General features: G+C 50.3%; 10 protein-coding genes across 10 annotated transcripts; 6 read left to right on the forward strand and 4 right to left on the reverse strand.

Moving 5' to 3' along the window:
- Positions 1-393: 393 nt before the first annotated feature.
- Positions 394-1,961, reverse strand: N7508_008912 (glycine hydroxymethyltransferase SHM2; the record flags this gene model as incomplete). The annotated part of the gene is made up of 3 exons (XM_058466975.1): positions 394-1,722; positions 1,812-1,862; positions 1,929-1,961. 3 exons carry the CDS (start codon positions 1,959-1,961, stop codon positions 394-396), a joined length of 1,413 nt encoding a protein of 470 aa, XP_058314821.1.
- A 405-nt stretch (positions 1,962-2,366) lies between these two features.
- Positions 2,367-2,900, reverse strand: N7508_008913 (mediator of RNA polymerase II transcription subunit 9; the record flags this gene model as incomplete). Its single annotated transcript, XM_058466976.1, has 1 exon — positions 2,367-2,900. The coding sequence occupies one exon, from the start codon at positions 2,898-2,900 to the stop codon at positions 2,367-2,369; it is 534 nt and encodes a 177-aa protein (XP_058314822.1).
- A 291-nt stretch (positions 2,901-3,191) lies between these two features.
- Positions 3,192-4,912, forward strand: N7508_008914 (phosphoglycerate mutase, 2,3-bisphosphoglycerate-independent; the record flags this gene model as incomplete). Its single annotated transcript, XM_058466977.1, has 4 exons — positions 3,192-3,222; positions 3,274-4,011; positions 4,064-4,646; positions 4,705-4,912. The coding sequence occupies 4 exons, from the start codon at positions 3,192-3,194 to the stop codon at positions 4,910-4,912; spliced, it is 1,560 nt and encodes a 519-aa protein (XP_058314823.1).
- Positions 4,913-5,379: 467 nt separating this feature from the next.
- Positions 5,380-5,928, reverse strand: N7508_008915 (tubulin-binding prefolding complex subunit YKE2; the record flags this gene model as incomplete). The annotated part of the gene is made up of 4 exons (XM_058466978.1): positions 5,380-5,445; positions 5,501-5,561; positions 5,616-5,811; positions 5,871-5,928. 4 exons carry the CDS (start codon positions 5,926-5,928, stop codon positions 5,380-5,382), a joined length of 381 nt encoding a protein of 126 aa, XP_058314824.1.
- Positions 5,929-6,216: 288 nt separating this feature from the next.
- On the forward strand, positions 6,217-7,760 carry N7508_008916 (AAA family ATPase VPS4; the record flags this gene model as incomplete). The annotated part of the gene is made up of 4 exons (XM_058466979.1): positions 6,217-6,509; positions 6,640-6,975; positions 7,032-7,482; positions 7,539-7,760. The coding sequence occupies 4 exons, from the start codon at positions 6,217-6,219 to the stop codon at positions 7,758-7,760; spliced, it is 1,302 nt and encodes a 433-aa protein (XP_058314825.1).
- Positions 7,761-8,604: 844 nt separating this feature from the next.
- On the reverse strand, positions 8,605-12,354 carry N7508_008917 (putative spindle-pole body protein (Pcp1); the record flags this gene model as incomplete). Its single annotated transcript, XM_058466980.1, has 3 exons — positions 8,605-8,845; positions 8,902-11,726; positions 11,791-12,354. 3 exons carry the CDS (start codon positions 12,352-12,354, stop codon positions 8,605-8,607), a joined length of 3,630 nt encoding a protein of 1,209 aa, XP_058314826.1.
- A 259-nt stretch (positions 12,355-12,613) lies between these two features.
- N7508_008918 (putative regulatory factor Sgt1) lies at positions 12,614-14,458 on the forward strand (the record flags this gene model as incomplete). Its single annotated transcript, XM_058466981.1, has 2 exons — positions 12,614-12,872; positions 12,924-14,458. The coding sequence occupies 2 exons, from the start codon at positions 12,614-12,616 to the stop codon at positions 14,456-14,458; spliced, it is 1,794 nt and encodes a 597-aa protein (XP_058314827.1).
- Positions 14,459-16,918: 2,460 nt separating this feature from the next.
- N7508_008919 (folliculin domain-containing protein) lies at positions 16,919-18,235 on the forward strand (the record flags this gene model as incomplete). The annotated part of the gene is made up of 2 exons (XM_058466982.1): positions 16,919-16,930; positions 16,979-18,235. The coding sequence occupies 2 exons, from the start codon at positions 16,919-16,921 to the stop codon at positions 18,233-18,235; spliced, it is 1,269 nt and encodes a 422-aa protein (XP_058314828.1).
- Positions 18,236-18,886: 651 nt separating this feature from the next.
- N7508_008920 (CSN8/PSMD8/EIF3K family protein) lies at positions 18,887-19,865 on the forward strand (the record flags this gene model as incomplete). The annotated part of the gene is made up of 2 exons (XM_058466983.1): positions 18,887-19,053; positions 19,298-19,865. 2 exons carry the CDS (start codon positions 18,887-18,889, stop codon positions 19,863-19,865), a joined length of 735 nt encoding a protein of 244 aa, XP_058314829.1.
- A 2,040-nt stretch (positions 19,866-21,905) lies between these two features.
- On the forward strand, positions 21,906-23,569 carry N7508_008921 (putative prenylcysteine lyase; the record flags this gene model as incomplete). Its single annotated transcript, XM_058466984.1, has 2 exons — positions 21,906-22,035; positions 22,089-23,569. The coding sequence occupies 2 exons, from the start codon at positions 21,906-21,908 to the stop codon at positions 23,567-23,569; spliced, it is 1,611 nt and encodes a 536-aa protein (XP_058314830.1).
- Between the last annotated feature and the right edge of the window lie 1,068 nt (positions 23,570-24,637).

The following is a 24,637-nucleotide window of genomic DNA, read 5'->3' on the forward strand; positions in this document are numbered from 1 at the left end:
TCGCACGTGACCCTAGATAACGTGAACTACGTGGGGAAGTATGAAGTCTAAGATCGGTAGAAATCGTCCGTGAATTGTATAAATTCTTGTGTTGAGAACAAAATTGTAAAATATACATAGGACGCCCCATTAAATGTTGAACTTTTCCCGTAGAAAATATGAGCCCGCTGTTGAAAAAGTGCGGTTGCTCATCAAAAAGCATTGCTCGTCATGCATAAAAAAAACATTCCCAATATCCCAATGACCCGCGTCAGGTTGAAAAAAGCAGTCCGGTATTAAACCCCTTAAAACGCACTCATGTAGTTTTTATTTTCTGTACGAAATGATGTTGAACTCGTGGGACCTGAGTCAGATCCCTCTTTCTTCACTCACCATACTCTCTTTGCATCTAACTTAGATGGGAAGAGGGTAGGTGCTGGCCCAATCGGCAATCTCCTTGCGGAGAGCCATGATCTCAGGGATGTTCTCAGGGTTGGCAACCTTGGCCTTGAAGTCCTTCTGCTTGTTGGCCTCCTTGGGGAGCTCGCTCTGGATCTTCTTGGACAGGGTGATAGCTTGGTCAATGTAGCGAGCGATACGCTTGAAGTCCTCCTCGCCCATACCACGGGAAGACATGGCGGGGGCACCGATACGGATACCACCGGGGGTGAGGGCAGACTTGTCACCGGGGACGGAGTTCTTGTTGCAGGCAATGTTGATCTGCTCGAGGACAGCCTCGATACGGGCACCATCGATGCTCTCGGGGCGGAGGTCAACAAGGACCATGTGGCTGTCAGTGCCGCCGGAGACGAGCTTGTGGCCGAGAACGGTGAACTCTTCCTCGAGAGCCTTAGCGTTCTTGATGACCTGCTCCTGGTACTGCTTGAACTCAGGGGTGTCGACCTGCTTAAGAGCAACAGCCAAGGCGGTGATGGTGTGGTTGTGGGGACCACCCTGGTGACCGGGGAAGACGGAGAAGTTGATAGGGTTCTCAAGGTCGTACATGATGTCCTTGCCGGACTTGTCCTGGCTGCGGACGCCCTTGCGGAAGAAGATCATGGCACCACGGGGACCACGGAGAGACTTGTGGGTGGTGGTGGTGACGACATCCGCGTACTCGAAGGGAGAGGGGATAACACCGGCGGCGATAAGACCGGAGATGTGAGCCATGTCGACAATGAGGTAGGCACCGACCTTGTCGGCAATCTCGCGCATGCGCTTGTAGTCAATGAGACGGCAGTAGGCGGAGGTACCGGCAACCAGACACTTGGGGCGGTACATCTCAGCGTTGCGCTCGAGCTGGTCGTAGTCAATGATACCGGTCTCGAGGTTGACACGGTAGGGGAAGGTCTCGAAGTAGGTGGAGACAGCGGAGATCTTCTTGGTAGCGGTCTGGTAACCGTGAGACAAGTGACCACCGTGGGGGAGGTCCAAGCCCATCAGGCGGTCGTGGGGACGCATGAGAGCCTGGTAAACCTGGAGGTTGGCAGGGCTGCCAGAAAGGCACTGGACGTTGACGCCCCACTTGGCGGAGTCAAGGTTGAAAGCTTTGAGGGCACGCTGCTGGCAGGTGATCTCAACAGCGTCGATGTGCTGGTTGCCACCGTAGTAACGAGCACCGGGGTAACCCTCGGAGTACTTGTTACACATGGGAGAACCAAGGGCATCGAAGACAGCGCGGGAGGTGAAGTTCTCCGAGGCGATCAGGACGACCGACTCACGCTGGCGCTGGATTTCCTTCTCCTGTAAGAGTAGGAGCATTAGTAAGGGCAGATTCCGTTATAGACAATGCAATTGATGTGTCATTCGGCTCTGAAAGGGTTCAGACTTACCATGATCGCAGCGATCTCGGGGTCGCTGGACACGAGAGAGTTGTGCATTTGCTGTAAAAAAACGATGAGTCAATGATCTATACAACACCTGGAACAGGTGGAATTGAAGAGACTTACACCCTTGTGGGCCTCAGAGAGAGCGTAAGACATGACGAAGGTAAGTGTCTGTTTTCTTGATAGATGAAAAGCAGAAGGGGAAGATGAAAGAGAGGAAGAGAAAAAAAGAAATGGAAGTGGTGGGGGAGGGGTGATCTTCCTTGTGCCTCAGGCCACCAAAGTTAAAGAGACGATATCGGAGACCGGCACGCCGAATTAGGTGAATTAGGTCATCCGATTGGAAATTCTTAGCTCTAGATATTGAGAGCTATAAGAGTGGTTTTTGGTGGCAATTGGGGCGTATTGGAAGAAAGTATGACTAGACTGCTAAAAAAAACCCTGGGTATTCCGTTTATAAGCATCCAACACCGTAAATGATCCCGAAACTGGCTCGGCCTTCCCATTATGCCTGCTTGTCCCTATGTAATTTTGTATTCTTGGGTTCCTATAGCTCTGCTATTAGGCCCTGATGCCCTCATTTGGCATTCCTGCACGGTCCCCAAAGTCCGAGATCACGGAGCGTAAGCGTCCCACACGGTCCTCAAGCTCTGCAATCTCTGTTTGTTGCTCCTCAACAGATCGTTCCACGTCTGGTAGTCCCTCGACGACTGTGCGCGCCTTCTGGATTCGAATCCGGACAGAGCTAGTTTCGGTGGGGAGATCTTTTACATCGAGTGGTGGATGAGTGGTTGGGTCAAGGACTGGTACATCGTGTGATGCAGTGCCATTGTTTGGCTGCTGGGCTCCCTGGTTGGTCTCAGCTGAAGCTCCTGGAGCTCCTGTGCTCTCTCCGGGTGCGCCCGATGTGTCGTTTGATGTGTTCTTGGGAGATAGCAAGCGAACGAGGATCCCATATAGCGGCGGGATGATCTCAAAGGTCTGTGGTGAAGGAAAGGGTACGGTCCGGGGTGAGGTTGGCGCGTTGAAGGGCGTCTCGGGCGCGACTGAAGATTTGAGCAGTGGAGTTCCCACTGTCGGAGATCGAGAAGTCATTTGCGGGATCTTTTACTAAAGGGACCCGAGGAAGTTGAAAAACGATGTGATCCCGGGGTAAGTCTTTAGGGAAGAGTCGGAACGCGGAGTGACGTCGGGGAAGAACCAAAAGCGTCACCGGGAATGCCCCTCCTCACCGGCCAGTTTTTGCGTTTCTCTCCTGTTCTCTTTCTCCTCTCATCATCAGTCTGTTGGTAAGCAATCCGGCATTATCACCCATATAGGGTTATAATATCCTTGAAAGTCAATTAATCGGTGTTTATAGGTCATTCAGACATATACAACCCCACCATGGCTTCGGTCGACCAGAAAGTTGCTTTGAGTAAGATCGACTACCCCCCAGGTCCTCAAAACAAACACTAATGTCATGCAGTTGTCATTGATGGCTGGGGTATCGCGGGCCCTAACTCCCCGCCCCAGGGTGATGCCATCGCCGCCGCCGAGACTCCATACATGTCTGGCTTCTCCGAGCCTAACTCCAAGACAGCCCAGGGCTTCTCCGAGCTAGATGCCTCATCCCTCGCCGTCGGTCTTCCTGAGGGCCTGATGGGCAACAGTGAAGTCGGTCACCTGAACATTGGTGCCGGCCGTGTTGTCTGGCAGGACAGTGTTCGCATTGACCAGACCATGAAGAAGGGTGAGATGGGCAAGGTTGCCAACATTGCCAAGGCCTTCACCCGTGCGAAGGAGGGCAATGGACGTCTGCACCTGTGCGGTCTGGTCTCCGACGGTGGTGTTCACTCCAACATCACTCACCTCTTCTCTCTGCTCGAGGTCGCCAAGGAGATGCAGATCCCCCAGGTCTTCATCCACTTTTTCGGTGATGGACGTGACACCGACCCTAAGAGTGCCGACAAGTACATGCAGCAGCTCCTTGAGAAGACCCAGGAGCTCGGTACCGGTGCCATTGCCACTGTTGTTGGCCGCTACTACATCATGGACCGCGACAAGCGCTGGGAGCGTGTCGAGGTTGGCCTGAAGGGTCTGGTCACTGGTGAGGGCGAGGCCAGCGAGGATCCTCTCAAGACCATCAAGGAGCGCTACGAGAAGGGCGAGAACGACGAGTTCCTGAAGCCCATCATTGTTGGTGGCAAGGAGCGCCGTATCCAGGGTACGTTTAAGCTATACACATGAGTCGATATCATGATATTAACCGAGCATAGACGATGATACCCTCTTCTTCTTCAACTACCGTTCTGACCGTGTCCGTGAGATCACTCAACTCCTGGGTGACTACGACCGCTCCCCTACCCCCGATTTCACCTACCCCAAGAACATTTCCCTCACCACCATGACCCAGTATAAGACCGACTACACCTTTGATGTTGCCTTCCCCCCGCAAAAGATGGGTAACGTTCTGTCTGAGTGGCTCGGCAAGAAGAACCTCCAGCAGTGCCACATTGCTGAGACTGAGAAGTACGCTCACGTTACATTCTTTTTCAACGGTGGTGTTGAGAAGCAGTTCCCCGGCGAGGTTCGCGACATGATTCCCTCGCCCCGTGTTGCTACCTACGATCTTGACCCCAAGATGAGCGCCGCTGCCGTTGGTACCAAGATGGCTGAGCGCCTTGGCGAGGACAAGTTCGACTTCGTCATGAACAACTTCGCTCCTCCTGACATGGTTGGTCACACCGGTGTGTACGAGGCCGCCATCCAGGGTGTTACTGCCACCGACAAGGCCATCGGGGAGATCTACGAGGCATGCAAGAAAAACAACTACGTTCTATTCATTACCGCCGATCACGGGTAAGTTATCCCACCTACTTCGATTTCGTGGGAATTCTTTGTTAACCGATGCCTATAGAAACGCTGAGGAGATGCTCAACGAGAAGGGCACCCCCAAGACCTCCCACACTCTTAACAAGGTTCCATTCGTTATGGCCAACGCCCCCGAGAGCTGGAGTCTGAAGAAGGGCGGTGTTCTGGGTGACGTTGCCCCCACCGTTCTCGCTGCCATGGGCATTGAACAGCCCGAGGAGATGTCTGGCGAGAATCTGCTCGTCAAGGCTTAAATACGAATTCTCGCAAATAAACGTTGATCATGATACAATGAATAGAAACTAGTTCTGTCAATATAAACCATATTGCTTTTTAGTTCGGAGTGAAGTATAGTCTTCGGAGTAGACTCAACCCTCAGGATGATGCAGTCGTAATCCACAGATCTCTTTAGTATTGAAATGAAATTTTGATGGGTATATCTTCAACCTAATCCATGCGCCATTCTGGTGTCGAGGCACCTGTACAGATCACACTTCCCCATATGCTAGGGTATCCCGATTCATCAAAACTGGACGCTCAACGCCCATGCGCCGTTTTCGATATCTCACTGAGTCAAGATGGATCACAGCTGCGAAATGTGGGTGCTAAAACGCAGTGAACTGGTTGGACTCTAGTCCCATCTGCCGCCGGCTTCATGGTGCGTCATTTATCGCATCTTTTGGTGACATCTCCTTCGCTTCTAGGTTCTGTTGTTTCAAGCTCAAGCAGAAGCCTGAGCGGCCGCAGCCTGCTGCTGCTGTTGAATCTGGCTCTGGAATTGCATGATCTGGAGGGGAACGTCAAAATATGCCTATAGTGGGGAGGTTGATAGTGCGCCTTACCTCTGCACGCTTGGTCTCGCTCTTGTCCTGTGTCGCATCGATCTCGCCTTCAATTCGCTTGCTATAATTTCACAATCAGCATCCATATTAGCCGGTTCGGAGCAGTGGCACATACATCTCCTTCTCAATGAATTCCAGACGACCGTTGACGGCCATGGTAGCCTCGGTCTTGTCCTGCTTCAGCAGGACCGGGCCGACAAGCTTGAAGATATTGGATTCATCGTCCAGCTGAGCAAACTCGCTCTGCACACCCTGGTTCTCCTGCTGCTGCGATTCAAGTTTCTGACGGGCATCGACCAACCCTTCGAGCTCTGTGCGGGGCAAAAGTCAGTAGCTGCCACCAGAGATAGCAAGTATAAAGTAGACAAACCGGTCTGCATGCCCTGGAACTCTTCCGTGAGCGCCTGAAGCTGTTTCTGGGGATCCATGGTGAAGTTGGAGGTGAAGTGAGAGGAGGGAAAATCGATCGACCTGCCCGCCCGTAAACAACTTCCACTCTCCCTCTCCCCTCTCCAATTCCATCCAACCGGCTGTTTTTGCGCCGATACTTGCCTTCGATTTCCTTCTTTACTGATTTCCTAGTAATCACTACTTGCACGTCCCTATCCATCTAGCCTTGGCCTGCCCACGAGACCCTCCCCTCTTCTCTCCCCGCTTTACGTCTGCCTCCGCGGTTCACTTGCCTCTCCGAACCCACGCCGACACGCTTTGCCATCATGAGCAATACGGACTTCCTGGGGCGGGCGATCGATACGGTCAAGAAGGCAATCGAGAATGACAATGAGGGCGAGTACGAAAAGGCTTATCAGATGTACTATTCCGCACTGGAGTTGTTCATGCTGGCTTTGAAATGGGAGAAGAACCCCAAGTCCAAGGAGATGATCCGTGCAAAAGCCGGCGAGTACATGGATCGCGCGGAGAAGCTTAAGAACCACTTGGCTGATGATCGGAAAAAACCAAGCGCTGTTGGCGCAAATGGCAAGGTGGCGCAAGGTAGTGGGAAGGGAGGGTATGTATTCGACCTCTTCTCTTTTGGCTGGGCTTGGTCCTGCTCTGTCGGTTTAATTGTTGCGTCTTAGCCAGGCTGACCATTGAGCTATCTACTTGTGTTCATCCGCTGACAGTTGTCGTCCAAACAGGAAGGAAGATGATGATAATGGCGAGGATGCGGAATCGAAAAAGCTCCGGTCAGCACTTCAAGGCGCTATCCTGTCCGACAAGCCAAACGTGAAATGGGAGGATGTTGCAGGTCTGGAAAATGCAAAGGAAGCTTTGAAGGAAGCTGTCATTCTTCCTATCAAGTTTCCTCACCTCTTCACCGGCAAGCGGCAACCCTGGAAGGGTATCTTGCTTTACGGTCCCCCTGGTACTGGAAAGTCTTATCTCGCCAAAGCGGTTGCAACAGAAGCAAACAGTACATTCTTCAGTGTCAGCAGTAGTGACTTGGTATCGAAGTGGATGGGAGAGAGTGAACGGTAGGCGATAATGATTACCGGCCGAGCACTGAAGTTGCATACTAACTCGCATCCAGACTTGTCAAGCAGCTGTTTAATATGGCCCGTGAAAACAAGCCCGCCATTATTTTCATTGACGAAGTTGACGCTCTGTGCGGACCTCGTGGCGAAGGAGAGTCCGAGGCATCTCGACGTATCAAAACCGAGTTGCTTGTACAGATGGATGGTGTCGGCAAAGACTCAAAGGGCGTCCTGATTCTAGGCGCAACTAATATCCCCTGGCAACTTGATGCTGCCATCCGACGACGATTCCAACGCCGAGTACACATCAGTCTGCCAGACGTCAACGCACGAATGAAGATGTTCATGCTGGCCGTGGGCTCCACGCCGTGCCAAATGTCCCAAGCTGACTATCGCCAACTAGCCGATCTGAGCGAGGGCTACTCCGGCAGTGATATTAGTATCGCCGTGCAAGACGCATTGATGCAGCCAATCCGTAAGATCCAAGGAGCAACACATTATAAGAAGGTCTGTACCCACTTCTCACCCAATCTACAATACGTAACTAACCCCCCTTGTTACAGGTTTTGGTTGAAGGCGAAGAGAAACTCACCCCCTGCTCACCAGGAGACGCAGGCGCAATGGAGATGAGCTGGCTCAATGTTGATGCAGAGAAGCTCCTGGAGCCCCCACTCGTCTTAAAGGACTTCATCAAGGCAGTCAAAAACTCCCGACCAACCGTCAGCGGAGAAGACCTCACGAGGAATTCCGAATGGACCCAAGAATTCGGCAGTGAGGGTGCCTAATCGATCGCGCCGTCTCAACTGATATGAATATTCCCACCAACGTATCGACAGCTTCAGACATTCATTCCATCCCGGGTAATCGTCATGAAATTCCAAAGTTCTTGCGAGGATGGAAATAAAATACTGTACTTCATTTCATATCTGTGCCCATATCTCTCCATGACTGTCTCGTGTTTCTTTCTCTTTGTTTTCCTTTTGTTTCTCTCCTGTCAATGCTTGCTTCATCTCGGATTCCTGTGGCTATGGGTGGGTGTCTCCGAAGAGTTTGGTGTTTAGAAGCGTATTATCAACTTTTGGCAACGGTGCGGCGTTGTTTGAGCAAATATTTCTTCTGTCTATTCTCCCACGGGTCCTTCTATAACAAAGAGCGCGAGAGTGGTGCATACAGTATAGTACATCCTTCGAAAGCTATGGCTGTTTGTGGTTGTGTACGCTATCAAATACGTGGCTACCATTCGTTGTTGGCTATGAGTTTGATATGGCACGAGCATACTTCAAAGTTTCAAAGGGCTTGTGCGTTCGTATGCAGGTATAGACAATGTCAAATGAGGCTCAATTTCTGACAGACACAACTAAGAATACTCGTACCCGGTTCATCCGATTCCTCGTCAGGATGACTATGCACAAATAGTCAACAGGCAAATGCAAAGCCAGCCCTTAACGCCCCAGTGCTGAAAAAATCGCGAAAGACAAGGAAAACAACAGTTTGAAAAAGAGGAAAAGAAAAGGAAAACCTGCTATACTTGCAAGACATGTCGGGGGAATCTCTCATGGCAAAAGATCGACGCTGGAAGAACTAAAGACAAAAATCATAACAGGATGCCACACACGATGCTTTCAGCATCTACTGCCCAAGCGAACTCTTGTTCGAGCCATCCCGACGCTTAAGCATCTCGGTCTTGGCCCGCTTCAAGCCCTCGCCTAGCTTCTTAGTCCGCTTCCAATCACTGCTCATCTTCTGCATGCGAACAGCAGCTCTCACTAGTGAAATAGCAGATCTTAACTTGTGGCGTGGGGTGTGAGTAGGAGTACGGTCACGGGCCTGTACGCCCATCTCAGAGATCATGCGTAGATCGGCGTCGTTGCTGTGAATAAAATGTTAGCTATGTAGGGTGAAATTTGGATAAATGGGATCACGAACCATGCCACCCGAACACGTTCACCGAGTTCCATCAGGCCCTTACTCCAGGCCAAGTCACGTCGGAACTTCTCCTCCCGTTGTAAGCGAGCACGGAGCCAAATGATCTCCTTGCCTAGACCTCGCATCTCCTTCTCATGCTTGGTCTTGTTGCTTGACTTGAGGTGAGTATTTTTCGTTAGGGCTTCTTCAAGACGTTGTTGTAACACATCGAGATTGCTGCTTGCTGCCTCGGCCTCTCGTCTGTGAGCATCTCGTTCCTCGCGAATGCGGAGAACATGCTTCTTCAATTCGTTGAGACGTCCTTCACGTTCAGAAAGCTTCAGCGCTAGCGATTCGGCCTCGAGAGTAGAAGACCTAAGTAGCTCATGGAAGTCCTTTTGGTCTTCTTCTTTCATTGCAGCGCGCTCCAGTTCACGGTTCTTGGCAGTCGCTTTCTGGAGAGACCGGTGTGCTTCAGCCACTTGCTTTCGTAGAGTGCGTAGCTCGTCATGAAGTTTGTTGGAGGGTGAATTATGCGGGGAATTTGAATCAAACTTGTTCATCATCGCCTCATGAAGATCCTTCTCTAGCTCCTCAATTCGGGACTTGTAATTTTGTGCGGAAGACTTCTGCTTGGATTCACGCTGAAGCAGAATCTTTTCGCGTTTTCGAGCCTCGTCCAGGTTGTGTCGAAGCAGAGAGAGATCTCCATGTGCCCCGGATTGCTCGTTTTCTACAATGGGCTGTTGCTCGATCATGGCTTCGAGTTCTTGAACCCGACGTTCCAAGCGCTGAACCTTGGTCTTGGCTGTAGTAAGTTCACGGTCCCGATTGCCTGAGCCTGCAAGCAGTTTGTCTTGGAGGCGATCGATCTCGGCAGAGAAACGGCCTTCCTCTTCGGCGAACCGCTCACTCTCAGAAACAAGCTGGTGTTCGAGCGTTGTCTTGGCGTCTCGTAGTGCGTTAAGCTCATTCTCAAGTCGTGTTGTTGTTTTGCGTAATTCAAGCTTATCGCGGTCAAAACGAGTGGTTTCATCTGCACTCTGGACTCGTTCAAGCTGTGCCTGAAGCTCAGCACGCTCGACTTCCATCTCCTCCACTGATGTCTTTAGGTCGTAGAGCTCAACATGAGCATTCGCAAGCTCATCGCGAAGCTTTTGTCGTTCAGCAATTGTTTTCTCCATGATTTTTTCCAATTCAGGCGTGTTGTTCTGTCGGCCCTTGGCGAGCTCTTGTTCGTCTGCCAGGCTTGACTGTAGCACAACAACTTCGTCTTCCAATGCTCGCACTTTATCCTGGAGAGTTTGCTCTTCGCGGCGAGATACTCGAACATCTTGCTTCGCTGCAAGGAGTTCGTCTTGTCTTTCATCAAGATCGCGCCTTGTCTTGGCGAGGTCATCCTTAAGGTCTTGGATTTGCTGGTTCAGCATGGCCATTTCTTGAGTGTTCCGCTTCTTCTCGGCATCAAAGGCCTCCTGCAACCTGGATTCCTTGCCAGAGTAGGAGTTACCGGCCTCCTGAAGTCTGTCGATGGTGCGCTTCAAGTCCGTCACTTGATCTTCTGCCCAAGATTTCTCTGATAGCAAGGTCCGCTTGTTGCTCTCCCACCGGCTTTGATCAACTGCGAAGCGTCCTTCTTTCTCTTCAATCTCGTGCTGGAGGTTTTCGATCTCTTCTTGCAATCGTTCAATTTCGATCTTGTGCTGCCAACGGGTGTTGTGTCCTTCATCCTGGGCGCGAGTAGTGGCATCTTGAACAGCCTTCTGAAGTTCGCGGATTCTAGATTGTGCTCGGTCGAGTTCAACTTGCAGTCCTCCCGATTCGTCGGTCAGCGCATGATGGCGAGTTTGAAGAAGTTCTTTTTCGTCTGTTGCACGTTGGATTTCGTTCAGAGCCTCCTCCAGACGAGCGGAGGTTCTTCTCAAGTCGTCATGAGCTTGATCGCGTTCGCGTTTAGCAGTGTCAAGATCCTGGACGAGATGCTGGGCGTTATCTTCCAGGCCGTGTTGCATGGTTTGATAGCGTTGTTCCAGGCGAGTCGCAATATTCGTTTTGTTCTCGAGCTCCGCACTAAGGGCATCATTTTCTTGTCGAAGATCATGTACTTCCTGCTCGAGGCTTTCGGTTCGCTCCTCCATTTGCCGGTTCAATCCTTTAGTGGTGAAGGATTTGTTTGACATCTCGTCTTGCAACTCTCTCAGATCCTCTTCGGCGCGATCCTTCGCTGCGATGGCTTCTCTGGCGACGGCGTCGGCTTCTCTTGCCTCAGATCTGACCTGTTCAAGGCTGTCCTGAAGATCTTGCATCTGCTCCTTAGCGCGATCCAACTCAAGCTGGAGCTCCGCGGCTGCGCCGTCCTCCTTGTCGCCATTATGCTTCAAATCCTCCAGCTCTTCTTCCCGTTCCTCAAGGAGCCGATCCTTTTCTCTCGAGCTTGCCTCCAAGTCTTCGATCTCGTCGCGAAGTTTGTCAGTTTCTTGTGATTGACTGTCCTTCACTTGTCTCAATTCGTCGCGGGCTTCTCGGAGTTCATTGTCGCGCGATTCAAGCTCTTCGCGCATCAGATCCATTTCGCGTTGCACAGTTTCGTCGGCTTGTCTCTTCCACGCCTTCTCCTTCATTTCCATAAGCTGCACTTGATAATCCTCGAGGTCGCGCTCCGCCTGCGTTAGACTTTTCTGGTATCGGGAGATATCGCGTTGCATGGTCATTCGCAGCACCTTGAGTTCGGTGTTCTCTTTGAGAGCGGCGTTGTTGTATTCGGGACCGGCTTTTTCTAGTTGTTCCTCCATGTAATGGATCTTCAGTTTCAGATTCCAATTGTCTTTCTGGAGTCTGTCGATGGCCTGTCGAGTGATAGAAGTCAGCATACGGCCAATCTCTAGTTTTTTTTTATGGTGAACACCATACCTGTACTTGCTCCTTGAGCGACATCATATTCTGACCACCACCAAGGACTCCTGCGCTGTCGCGTCCCATTCTAGGTATTGGTGTACTTTGCGCACTACTGCTGGCTGCTTGAGGAAGCGGTGTTGCATCTTCCATGGTCCGATCCTCCTCGTAAATGTCCGACATGTCCATTGGGGGTAAGCCGGGGGTGTGCGCGTTGCTTCGATAATTCTGTCGCTGATAACCGGGGGTCTTCGGATCTTCCGTTGCTCGAGCCGCAGACATTGTCTTTAGGAAGTTGTTCTTTGTCGCGCTCTTCATCAATGGGGTAAATTCTCCTTTCTCGGGTCCTGATGCTGGGAGATGTCGTAACGCGCTTCTCACCTTGGAGGCGCCTGCACGCGGAGTGACGCGTTTGTCGAAGCCTTTGATCACATCGTTGTCCTTGGACGGTGTATGAAATGAGTTTTCAACCGAGTCCAATGCCGACAAATGAGTTCGCCCCGCGCTGCGAAACCCGTTGGTAAGGTAAGTCGCGTTGCCATCGATTTCGGTGCGCGGCGTGTCGATGTAGGGGAAGGCCATATTGTCGGGGAAAACCAAGGCCACAAATATTTAACGTGTGACCATCACCTCATATAGCAGGAACGTTGCAGACTTCACGTTGGGCAGTTACGGGCTGTTGCGGACGTGTTTTGGAGAATTCCCGCGTTGGGTCTAGTGTGGGCATCTGTGTTGATTTCTAGCCTATTTGGGCTTAGCGTGTTGATCACGGGATGTGAGTTTCGCCGCTTTTTTTATGAGAATGCCATGAGGTCATTCTCTTTCTACACGATCAGCCAAAATGACCACCGAGGAGGATATCGCCTGGTTCAAATCCACTTTTCGTCCGATCCCGAAGCCAGAGCTCCCCGACGATGCTGTTGAATATTCCATCTACTATATCCCGCCTTCCCCCGCCCCCGCCGTTATCGATGAAGCTGCCGAGACCCGCGCGCGATTGATTGAGGTTCAGCGCAGTGCTGCAGATCTGACCAAGGATCTGCTTAAGGATTACATTTGGCAGCGTGAGGCTTTTAAGTTGGAAATCGCAAAGGAAGATGGTACGGAATATATCTTCTTGTCTGTAAGACTTGCTAAATGTATGGTTATAGGGATCACCTCGCTGCAGGGTCGCACCAACTATGGCGACTCCATCGAAGACGAATGGGTCATTGTGTACTTCCTACGTGAATTGACCAAACGGCACAAGGATATCTGGGTCAAAGTGGCAGACAGCGATGGCGAGTTCCTTCTGATTGAAGCCGCGGGAACGCTCCCAGCGTGGATCGAGCCGGACGTCGCAGACAATCGAGTGTGGATCAACCAAGGAGAACTGCGCATCATTAAGCCGAAGCATGATGCGAAGAGACAAGTTACCGAAAAGATCACCCTCCCAGAAGCACGAAAGATTATCCAACACGAACCCAGTCGCCTTCTCCGGTCTACCATAATCCAGGAAGAAGCATTCTATCGTCTGCGCAAATACCCTGAGCAGATCAGCGAGAATCTCCACTCTGCCATCATTACAATCCCCCGCAAGGCTGCATACCTTCTACACCAGAAGCCGGCATACATCTCACCCGCCGTCGAAGCATTCTACGTTCGTGATCCAATTGCTTTACGACCACTACGCGCAAAGGATACCTCGGGTCTGGTTTTCAAACCCGACGATTTGGTTGACGTGAGTGTCCGGTTCACTCGGGTCGGGTATGCGCAGCTCAAGAGCCAGGAGTTCCCCGTCCCAAGCACCTGGGCAGGCAAGCTGCCTTCGACTGAAAATCGAAAGACATACGACCGCGCAGAGGCAGGCATGAAACTTGCATGTGGTCTTGAGATGTTGCTCAACGATCCTCAGAACCAAGACAAGGCTGTTGTCAGAGAAATGAAGCTGCTTCTTGAGGATGTCGAGACCGGTGATGACGAACTTCCCACCGACAAAGAGATACTAGAGAAGTGGGACAAGCACGAAGACGATGAAAAGTGGCTCGATATCAACTTTGAAGATCTAGAGGCAGAGCTCAAAGGCCGGGGTCAGGGAAAGGGCGAAGATGCTGGCAACTTCGGCGATGCTGGTGCCCAGGAGAACCTTCAGCGCATCGTTGCTCGCTTTGAAGAGTTTTTGAATGACAACTCGGCTGGATTCGATGGAGCCGATTTCATTGACGACTTTGGATCGGATTCTGACATCGATGAAAACAAAGAGGAAGAGGAAGAGGAAGATGACAGCGAAGGTGAGGACAAGGATGCCTCTTTCAACGAAGAGGAGTTCGCCAGGATGATGAAAGAAATGATGGGCATGCCGTCTTCGTCGGACTCTATTCGCAAGCGAGTGGAAGAGCTCGACTCGGACGGCGAAGACGATACTGAGCAGATCAAGGAGTTGTCTCGACGAATGGAGGCCGAGTTACAGGGAACCGGTATTCTCGATTTGAATCGGCGCCCGCAAAACCTGTCCTCTGGAGAAGCAAGCGGCTCTGGAGGCAAGGCTGTCAAGTCTACTGACGACAATGATGAGGATGACAATGTCAACATCAACCTCGCTAAGAATTTGCTGGAGGCTCTTCAAGGCCAAGCTGGTGCCTCTGGCCCAGCCGGCAACATGTTGTCAATGATGAACCTCCGCATGCCAAAGGATGATCGCCCTTGAGGGAATCACATGTGTACGAGTTATGACCTCTTGAAAAGGAGGAACGTGTCTCCGAGGTCAGCAAGGGAACTACATATTTACGAATGGTTACCCAGGTATTCTACCCGTATTCAATAGACGAGAGCGCGTGCCAACAAAAGCAGATTCATGCCACATGATATCTGCGAGACTGCCCAGGTGTGCATCTCAGCTTACATACGTCCAAGTCAGCCCTGTATGATGATTGACTAGTGATTTTGGTTCAACATCCGGCTGCTGCCGTCTACGGGTAGTTCGGCAACATGCGACGAACCGAAGCACTTGTTGTTTCCGCTCCCTGTGTCGAGTCATCTTGAGACCGAAGACATACCTCCATCACGCCCAATTATGATGATCGCTTCCCTCTATGATATCATTACCAGACATACTAATCCATTGAACGTGTATGTAGCTTCAAAGACACGTCAGACGTTTTCATAATCACCTTTCCACCCGTCCATTTCACATTCCTTAGATAGCTACCTCGGCAGCTCCGCCGAAAACGGTGCCGTGAACAGTAACGTTACCACAGCTGCGGTTGGGTTACAACGCCGGAGTAAATAAATAAATGAAAAACATCATGAAACCCAAATATTCGATCCTGCGCGTTACATCACATGCCGAGGTAGCTCCGTCCAAGAACCTGTAAGTCGAAATACATATATAGCACCGGGCGCATCCAATATCCACCAAGCCCACAAACAGGATGAACTTGCCGATGAAGTCCGTGAAAAAGGAGCTTCGTCAACCGACTCCACGGTTCCGACCTGCCCCAAAGGATATGTGGAGCCGACACCGCACGGATCTCCGGGAGGTCAACAGTCCGTTGAACGTTTACGGGGCTGATAGTGAATCACTAGTGGGAGTAGACATGAAGAAAGGGAGTCCGCAAAGAATGTGGAAGTTAAGCCAAGTATACTATAGAGTGACTTGACACATGCACGAGTTAACTAAATATAAATGCATAACGTTAGTATAAGCTAACCTTCATTGAGCCGAGTAAAGAAGCAGCCTCTAACCAGTCACGCTGCGTCTAATTCAATTAGAGTGGAAAGTAGCCTTGGAATGGAGGGACTAGCCCACAAGTGATATACTAGACTGTCTAGGTGCATATGTTTATTATTCATTTACGTACAAGCATTGGGTCTAGCCCAGCCACATTTGTTGAGGATCTCATGATGGTTTTGGAGGATACGTGTAGCTGAGTGTATTGTTATCAGAAGTACACCGATCCAGGTACAGGTACTTATGTACAGATCAGCAATCTCATCAGATCAAGATGCAGGACATCCCACGTGGCTCGATCGCAGATCGAGTTTCAGTAAGTGATATGATACAGGTGTGCTCATGTCTACACTATCATTCCCGTCTGGTGTCGGGGATATTAGTCGCTGCCCAATGTCTCAGCCATGTCAGCCTCACACTATAACTTGGGTAATTGATTATGTTCGGAGATAAGTCCTACGTCAGGCACGGCCTTGTGGAGTAAAGATGAGCGATTTTAGACATGGAAAAAGCCAAAAGGATTCCAGAAGGCCGAAGTGGAGATGATGGAATGCGACTAAACCCCGAACCGTTAAAGTGTCGTGTGCTGGTGGCGAAAACGGAGTCCCGCTGCGGACTGCCGGCCCACTCTGGTGGGCTTCTTTTGTAAATCCCTCAAGTGATTAGAAATCAAGGTACCTGTATGTTAAGTTGACTTATGTAGAGACGGGAAGTATTGTGGTCTGGAAAGTATAGAGGGGGATTGGGCTGAACATGTGTGGACGGAACAATGCAGTCCCCTGTATAGCGTCCACACTAATCGAGTGCCGGGAGCCGGGATAAATTCAGGGTAAAGTTGAGTATGTTTCAAGTTGGAGTACGCCTTACAATACTCCGTACTTCGGAGTAGTGTTGAACCGTATGAACGGGGCAATTATAATGCTGTGGAAATCAACTCCGGGTAAGAGATGATCATCGGTGGAGCCTGGAACATTCGAAGCGTAGCGGAGTATGCACTCGGTACGGAGTACTGTACTGAAGACGATCCTTGTTCGTTATGGAAACGATATTCCCCCCCCCCGATTCGTTTCAGGATCGTCGGCAATATCAGAGTATATCCGAAATTATCCCAGAAACAAATAACAGGTAAGGAATAACTTCTGACCTGGCAAATCGGAGAGGTTGGAATCCAACCTACTGTATACTAGGTACTTATCTCCAAAAGAAAGGCAAGGGAAAGTGATAGATCATAAGTCTTTACTCACATGTAAGGGTGAGACGGGATCTAAAAGAATGTGACCGGAAGGGAGTGGAGTTCCATGTGTAAAAAGGCAAAAGTCGGAATTTGATCTCCCTGTTCCTTTTTAATCCTCTCCATCCTCCCCCTTCCTCTTTTTTTCCCGGGAACCAGGTTAGTGGGCATACCACAGTCTGTAGCAATGGACTGAGGTACCCACCATGGACTTCATTGTATGTATCTCTTGCTCTGTATATTGAGCCTTGACTGACTTGCCACAGCTCTCGTTGACGCACTTCTGTGAGGTGCACGGTCCCACCTCTATCATCTGCTCGCAGGTGCTTCCCTTTTCATGCCCGCAATGCCACCCTGAATCCGACTCACCACAAGGGACCCCGGCCACCGATTCTCGCTTTGAACAGCCTCGTCACAAAGAAGACTCCAAGTCGCCCAGAATTGAAGACCACCCGTACTTTTTGAAAGGACAGCCGGCCTCACCCGATGAGAAAGCCAACCGAGGTGGCGGGAATGGCGACACTTGCGCCAGCTGTAGCCTGTCGCTACCCGCCGATGTAAGCAAGCAACTGCCTCAGGGTGCCGGCGACAAAGCGAGCAATACCAGTCCCGTGTTGCGCTCGCGCGAATTGGTCAACTCATGCGGCAACACACATTCGGACATGGATGACGACTCTCACGATTTCCACTCTCACGCCTCTCCCCCCGAATCACTGCGCTCTGCATCGGTCGCCTCCGATGCCTCCTGTCACACCCACATCCATACTTACCTCTCTCAGCGCGGGCCGCCGAAACCGGCCGACTATGCGCTCCTCCGCCGATCTTCCATCCGCACTCTGAGCTGCGAGCTCCTGCCCCGAGGTCTCTCTTCTGGCCCTATCTGCTTCGGCGACTCTGTCGCAGGCTACACGATTGCCTACATCTTCCGCCTTCCGGACCCCATGGCCCGCGGCAAGCGTCGCAGCTACGCACTAGTCGCACTGGCCGGGCGGGATGCCGGAAGAGCATTTCGCGCATGCCCCATCATCTGGCGCGCATTCGGTCGCATCGCCGCCAGCATCGTTACTGCTGCAGAGCGTTTCCAGGAAGACGAGAAAACTCGTGATGAGCAAAACAACCCGGGAAGACAGCCCGGTCGCCAGTACACGCCTGTCTCATCCTTCCTCACGGGTCGTGCCATGGACCCGGCTGGCCGGCGTGCGGCTGGCCAGATCCGCGCCCGCAACTTGGCTGAAATTGTCGGCAATGAATATATCTTTACTGAACTACATGCCCACTTTGTCGCACTCCTTCAACAGCTCGGCTCGATGTTTGGCGGTATTCCTCTTTCCGAGGAGCGCTTCATTTGCAGCACGATGGGTGACGATGATACTGCCAATCCCGCTCAGCCGGTCCTTGTTTCCGCAACCGGACAACCCAAAGACAAGAAATTCGATGGCAATGACCTTGACATGTCAAACCTTGAAATTGCCTCGGAGCCAAAGGCGATCCCCATTGCGCCTCGCCGGCCCGTCATGGCCTGACTTTTCTTTTCTTTTCATCATTTGCACGAACCTCTTAATGAGATACCCGCCTGCCTTTTTGTTTCTGTTATTTTCCTCAGGCACTTCTTTTTCACCTTTTCTTTTTTCCCCCTTGTCTTTTTCGATATTCAATTCTCTGTGCTTCTATTCGCTTTGGCAAGGTGATCAATCTCGCATTGCTCACTCTACATCTAGTTTTCTTGCGATATGGATATGGGCATAGACTATAGCGTCTCACAGACACGGAGTTTTTGTTTTGCAGCCTTGATTTTTCGGTGGTTTTCTCTCTTGGACGTCTCTGATCATGGGGTTCGCCCGTCCGTTCAGACCTGAGACTGGCGCTATGTTACGATGAGATATCACGATCACGAGACATTCAAGAGACATGTATTCTATGTATTATTTGAACACGAATCACAGCCATTGGCTTTTTCCAATAACTCTCCAAGGAATAGCTTAATATTCCTGTACTCCGTTGTCAATCCATATTTCTCTTGTTCGATGATGTACTTATAGTCCGGAGAAACTCGGATAAACCAACCTAATTAGGTTAATCCGACCACAGGGCCACAATCAAAAATCCCACCAAAAAGAACATCCCGCAGAGACAAAGACCCGCATCACCTCCCACCTCCCTTCAGTAATATCAAAATGGTCGCCTTTGACAAGTGTGAAACTCGGCCCGCCCACATTGAGGCTATCCTCAGTGGCCTCGACCGCTACAACCCCGAGACCACCACCGTGTTCCAGGACTATGTGGCCCAGCAGTGCGAGGACCGGTCATTCGACTGCTACGCCAACCTGGCCCTCCTGAAGCTGTGAGTTGGAATCATTTCTTTCGAAAATTGTGTTGTGTCAATATCGAATGAGAATTGCTTCTGTGATGATCATCTTTTAAGCGTTTCCTATTACCTGACAATCCCATAATATACTTGGGAATGTTGAGAAATCCTGTGAAGATGCTGAAAAGCAAAGCCATTTGCAATCAGCATGGCATACAACTCGCGATATGACTCATTAAAAAAAAAAAAAAAACGAATCAATCGCTAACACCCCATCCAGCTTCCAATTCAACCCTCACCTCCTCCAAGCCGACACCGTGACCAACATCCTGGCCAAGGCCCTGACCGTCTTCCCCTCCGCGGCCTTTTCGCTCTGCCTCGCCCTCCTCCCAACAAACACCCAGCCCTTCCCCACCACCAGCGAAGCCCAAGCCGCCAGCCAGACCTCCGACTTTGTCGAGTCCGTGCAGAAGCTCACCCGCCTCAACACCCTCCTTGAGTCCGCCCAGTACGCCCAGTTCTGGTCGACCCTCAACTCCGATGACCTCTACGCCGATCTGACCGCCGACGTCGCCGGCTTCGAGGAGCTCGTCCGCATCCGCATCGCTGTCGAGGTCGGCAAGACCTTCCGCTCCATCACGGCCGAGAACCTCGAGTCCTGGCTCGACATGCGCCGCGACGCTCTGGACAAGTTCGTCGCCGACGTCTGCGGCTGGAAGGTCGATGGCGCCACCGTCCACGTCCCCACCAACAAGGAGAACGAGGCCCGCTCCGAGGTCAAGAGCGAACGCGTCGGCGTCGAGCAGTTCGGTCGTGTTATCCGTCGTGGCTTTGAGCAGCCCGCTTAAGCGCCTGCCTTCTCTTCTCTATCCCGCCCTCCACATTTGATTTGTTACTTCTGGCATCTCATACACTTCCTCCTTTCGTATCTCTACCTTTTTCTTAACTACTCCAAAAAAATGTGCACTGTCGCTCCGTCGGTCTGTCGGTCCGTCATGCCATGAGTTCATGAATTACCCCACCTTCTCCCTCGATCAAATGATCCGATGGTGATAGATTTCGCATGGAAGAGGGGCTCTGAGATGAGTCGGGATCTGGCGCATCGGGCGTTTTTCTTTTTGTCTTTTTGGACTGGGACTCCTTTATCCTTTCTCCTGTCTGTATTGGATTTTTCTTCCCTTTTTTCGCACTCCGTGCTGTCAGTCCCCCTGGCACTGGATGATATGAGAGAGATTTATCTTTTGTCCATACCATAAACAATACCTTGATGTCGAACCTGTCCTGCCTACTGTCTACTGTCTACTGTCTACATTACATGTACGTGTTACATGTAGGGTCCAACTGGTTTCGCCAATATAAAATAAATCAATCATACAGTACAAGTCATGTTCGGATATTCGATCTTAGTAGATTGCTAGAGCATTGAGCATGTGAAGCGGGATATCAGCTCAGCTCGGTCTACTAATCTTTATGCTATGTGCATGTACAATAGGCACATAGACCAATTAGGTTACCCGACATCTATAATCCCATTTATCTCTGATCCCTAGTCCCTTGGTGCTGGCATCAGCAGAGTTTTGTACTGCAGTCCATCAGCAATAGAAGCTTCGACTACCATACATGAGCAGACCCAACCATCTACCCGATTTCCTGTGGTCATCTTGTAATCCGCCAGGTAGCGCAGATGATACCTACAGATATCACGAATACTGTAATCTCATTTGCGCATAGCCCTCCGTCTACCGAGAGAACCTGGCAAGGAAGTCGAACGAAGCACCAGACTTAGAGGTTTAGTTGATATCTCCGTTGTTTACCTCGTCGGGAGTAAAAGGATGATCGAAGCGACGGGCAGAAGAGATAGAAGTGTGCGGCTTACGTGGCTAGTACGGTTATAGAAAATGATGTCTGGTAGAGACTGAAGGTTAAGTTAGACCTGAAAGTAAGATCAAAAGTAACATGAGAACTTCTGTTTTGATTTCTTTATCTAGCTCTTTGCTTACTTCTATGCTTACTTGTTCGTTAGTTTCTAAAGTTCATTCTCTGTGAAGAAATAATCCTTGTATCTAAAAGCCTTTTTTTTCTTCTTTTGCCTCTTCTTCTTCTTTTTCTTCTTGTTCTTCTCTCGACCTCTTGTCACGTTATATAAGAAACCATCTCTTCCTTCAGCTCTTCTATTTTCCTTTATCTCTTCACAGCTCTGCGCCTGTCTCGAGTCCCATTTTTCGATGGGACTTTCCCTCCTATAGTCGCAGGCTCATTCTTAGTTAGCACATCATGATAAACCCCAGACAGACCCTAACACCAGAGAGGGAGTTCACCAGACCAGTTCGGAACACAGCGTGAGCTTAGGATGCCGGGATTCCTCAATTGAATCCAATGATCCAACTATACCAGCGAATGGTAGGGTCCTCGCCCGGTCATCGGCTAGTGGATGAGGGGAGGCTTGGGGGAGGAATATGCCGATATTAAGGAGCACATGAATCTCTTTAACAACAAGGCAAACTAGATAATTACCCAGACTCCACGTCGCTACCTGTACTTCAAGCAGCGGGGAAAGTTTCTGAAAGAGTTGGCACGGTGGATGTCGTCTCACGGAAGGGATTAGTGCTTACCGCGGAATGGAGACACACAGAACAATTTTGTTTCGGATTTCCTACTCATTGCTTGAATAGCCTTAAAGTTTGCTCTATGCTCCCTTTTCCTATAGCTTTCGACTTGCAAGTAGTTCTCTATAGTACAATCCGTGTATGGGCTAAGCCGTAATGGGACTAGCGTTATCATTTCATCCCCACTCCCGACACCTCGGAGGTTTCCATATCACTTCCCATGTAAGATCAGGAAAACATCCCATCTCATAATTAGCTTCACAGACTTTTGAAGCCTATGCCATGGCATCAAGGCACATTTCGTTATTCCTGTACTTTGTCCTTACCATCCTACTCTCTTTTGGCAATGCCGCAGAGCAGCAGCAACCACTTCAAGCCGTAGATGCAACCCCAAAGAAGGTAGCAATTATCGGTAGGCATCCCTTCATCCCACACAAGCTTACTCCTAGCTAAAAGAACCCGTAGGAGCCGGGGCCGGTGGCTCATTTACAGCATATCAACTACGCAAGCTCGCAGATGAAGCCGGCATCCCTGTGAAGATCACAGTCTACGAACGTGAATCATACGTCGGTGGCCGTTCGACAACAGTAAACGTCTTTGGTGATCCCGCTTATCCAATTGAGTTGGGCGCGTCCATCTTCGTCCAGGTCAATTACAACCTGGTCAACGCTTCCCGTGACCTGGGTCTGACCGTCCGCAGCGCTGATTATGCCCGACCACAAGAGGCCGATGAAAGTATTGGTATCTGGGACGGGTCACAGTTTGTGTTTTCACTGAAGAATACATACAAGTGGTGGAATCTTGGTCGGCTTTTTTGGCGGTACGGGCTTGCGCCGCTGCGCACTCAGAACTTGGTGAAGAAGATTGTTGGTCAATTCTTACGGCTCTATGAGGAGCCTCTGTTTCCTTTTAATTCACTTTCTGGGGCGGCTATTGCGGCAGAGTTACTGAATGCGACTGCATCTTCGGGCGCAGCATTTCTTCACGCCAATGATGTTGGGTCTCTTTTTGCGAGGGAAATCATCCAGGCCAGTACTCGCGTGAACTATGGCCAGAATTTGCAGTTGATTCATGGACTGGAGTCTGTCGTTTGCATGGCTACTGATGGGGCTGTCTCGATTGAAGGCGGAAACTGGCGCATCTTCGATGCCGCGTTGAGTGCCTCACATGCGCATGTCAATGTGAACACTACTGTCACTGGGATTATACGGAATAGCGATGGCACCATGCAAGTATCGTCGAAGTTGAACGCCGCTTCCACTTCTGAAAAGACCTTCGACGAAGTTGTCGTTGCCGGTCCGTTGCAGTACTCTGGCATTTCGATATCCCCTTCATTGGACCACACCCCGGATGAAATCCCATACGTGAATCTGCACGTTACTCTCTTTTCATCTCCACACCGCATCGCACCGCAGTACTTCGGACTCGATCTCAATGCCAGAGCACCAGAGACAATCTTGACGACCCTCCCAGAGGACTTCAACCCGGAGAACAAGGCTGATGTCGGGCCTAGCGGCTTCTGGAGTATCAGTACTCTCCGAACAGTGGATCATCCCACAGTCAACTCCGAGGAAACGGAACAGCATTACGTCTACAAGATTTTCTCGCCAGAGCGCCCAACAGCTGAGTTCATTGCTGGCATTCTAGGTCTAGAGAAGGACTATGTGTCGAGCAATGCGACGATCGGAGACCTTTCAAAGAACGATGTCAGCTGGTTCCATGAGAAACTTTGGAACCCATATCCTGTTCTATACCCGCGAGTCACATTTGAAGATACCCTTCTGGCTCCGGGTGTGTGGTATACTGGTGGCATTGAGAGCTTTATCTCGACGATGGAGACTAGTGCTCTGATGGGTCGGAATGTGGCGACCCTTATGTTCCAGTCATGGCAGAAAGATGTTCGCGTGAATGACGGGGCTGCTACGGAGGTAAAGTCTGAGCTATGATCTGCACTGCACGTGTGAGCCTTTTGCATATTCACAGATAGGTACAGCATATCATGTAGTTTAAGTTAACAAAGCCAACATGATTGACGTTTTTATCCGCACTAAAAGGTAATGGAACATCGTGAATAGGCCCCGATTTCTGCGACCTAGACCATCTTTTTACATATCTAACTTCAATTAGGCAGTCAATATTATGCTTTCTGATAAATTAGGTAGCAGATATCATGGGCTAGCTAGCTACTTATTAGTAGTGAACAAAAGTAACAAGGACGACTTACGCAATATACTTTCAGAGGCCTACGGATTGGCTACCCTACTAGTTTGATATGTATGATTAGCTTTTGGGATTATAGGCTACATCTTCGTAGATCTTTGTGTGGTACTTATAGTACGGCAGTCTAATGCGGCGTTAAGCTAAAGTCGAGTCCTGCTAGTGTTAAGTAGAATATCTGTCATGGACCCTAGAGGCACACGTATCCAAGCACGTAGTAAGTCATGTTAAATAGAAGTTCCCCAAGAATGAGTCTCTGTACCAACTCCCGCATCACTTGTTCCGAGACATCTTTGATCCTGTAAACACTAGACCTATCCCTTACAAGTGTATGCTGACAGTAGGATGGTAGGAACAATTGAAGAGTGTAAGTGATGACATCAGTTCCGAGATCACCCTAGCACTAAATGATAGTAATGGTCAGGATGATAATACAGAATAGGTTTATTTAATTAACTTAAACTGTAGCTAACTTATCACGGTTTTGTGCCCGAATATGCGCACGTCGTCATCTACCTGGCCGAGATGAATATGTTCAGCTGACCTCAACCTCTGAAAAAATAGTCAGTGAGCCGAATGACCAGTGCTTTTGGGAACGCTTGGTCTAGCATGAGTAGGGCGGTTATTCCAAAGGTTTCTAGAGCAAACTAAAGAAAAATGGCCTGGCTCTCACCAAGCCATGGAATATAAAAGGATAAAAAAGGAAGCCCAACGCCGGGATCGAACCGGCAACCTTAGCATAATCTTCCTCTCTGGACATTTTGTCGCAGAAATCGATATTGAAATCACAGGTAGAA

Source organism: Penicillium antarcticum, assembly GCF_028974205.1.
Source record: "Penicillium antarcticum strain IBT 31339 chromosome Unknown utg000009l_segment0_segment0, whole genome shotgun sequence".
NCBI classification, from domain to species: Eukaryota; Fungi; Ascomycota; class Eurotiomycetes; order Eurotiales; family Aspergillaceae; genus Penicillium; species Penicillium antarcticum.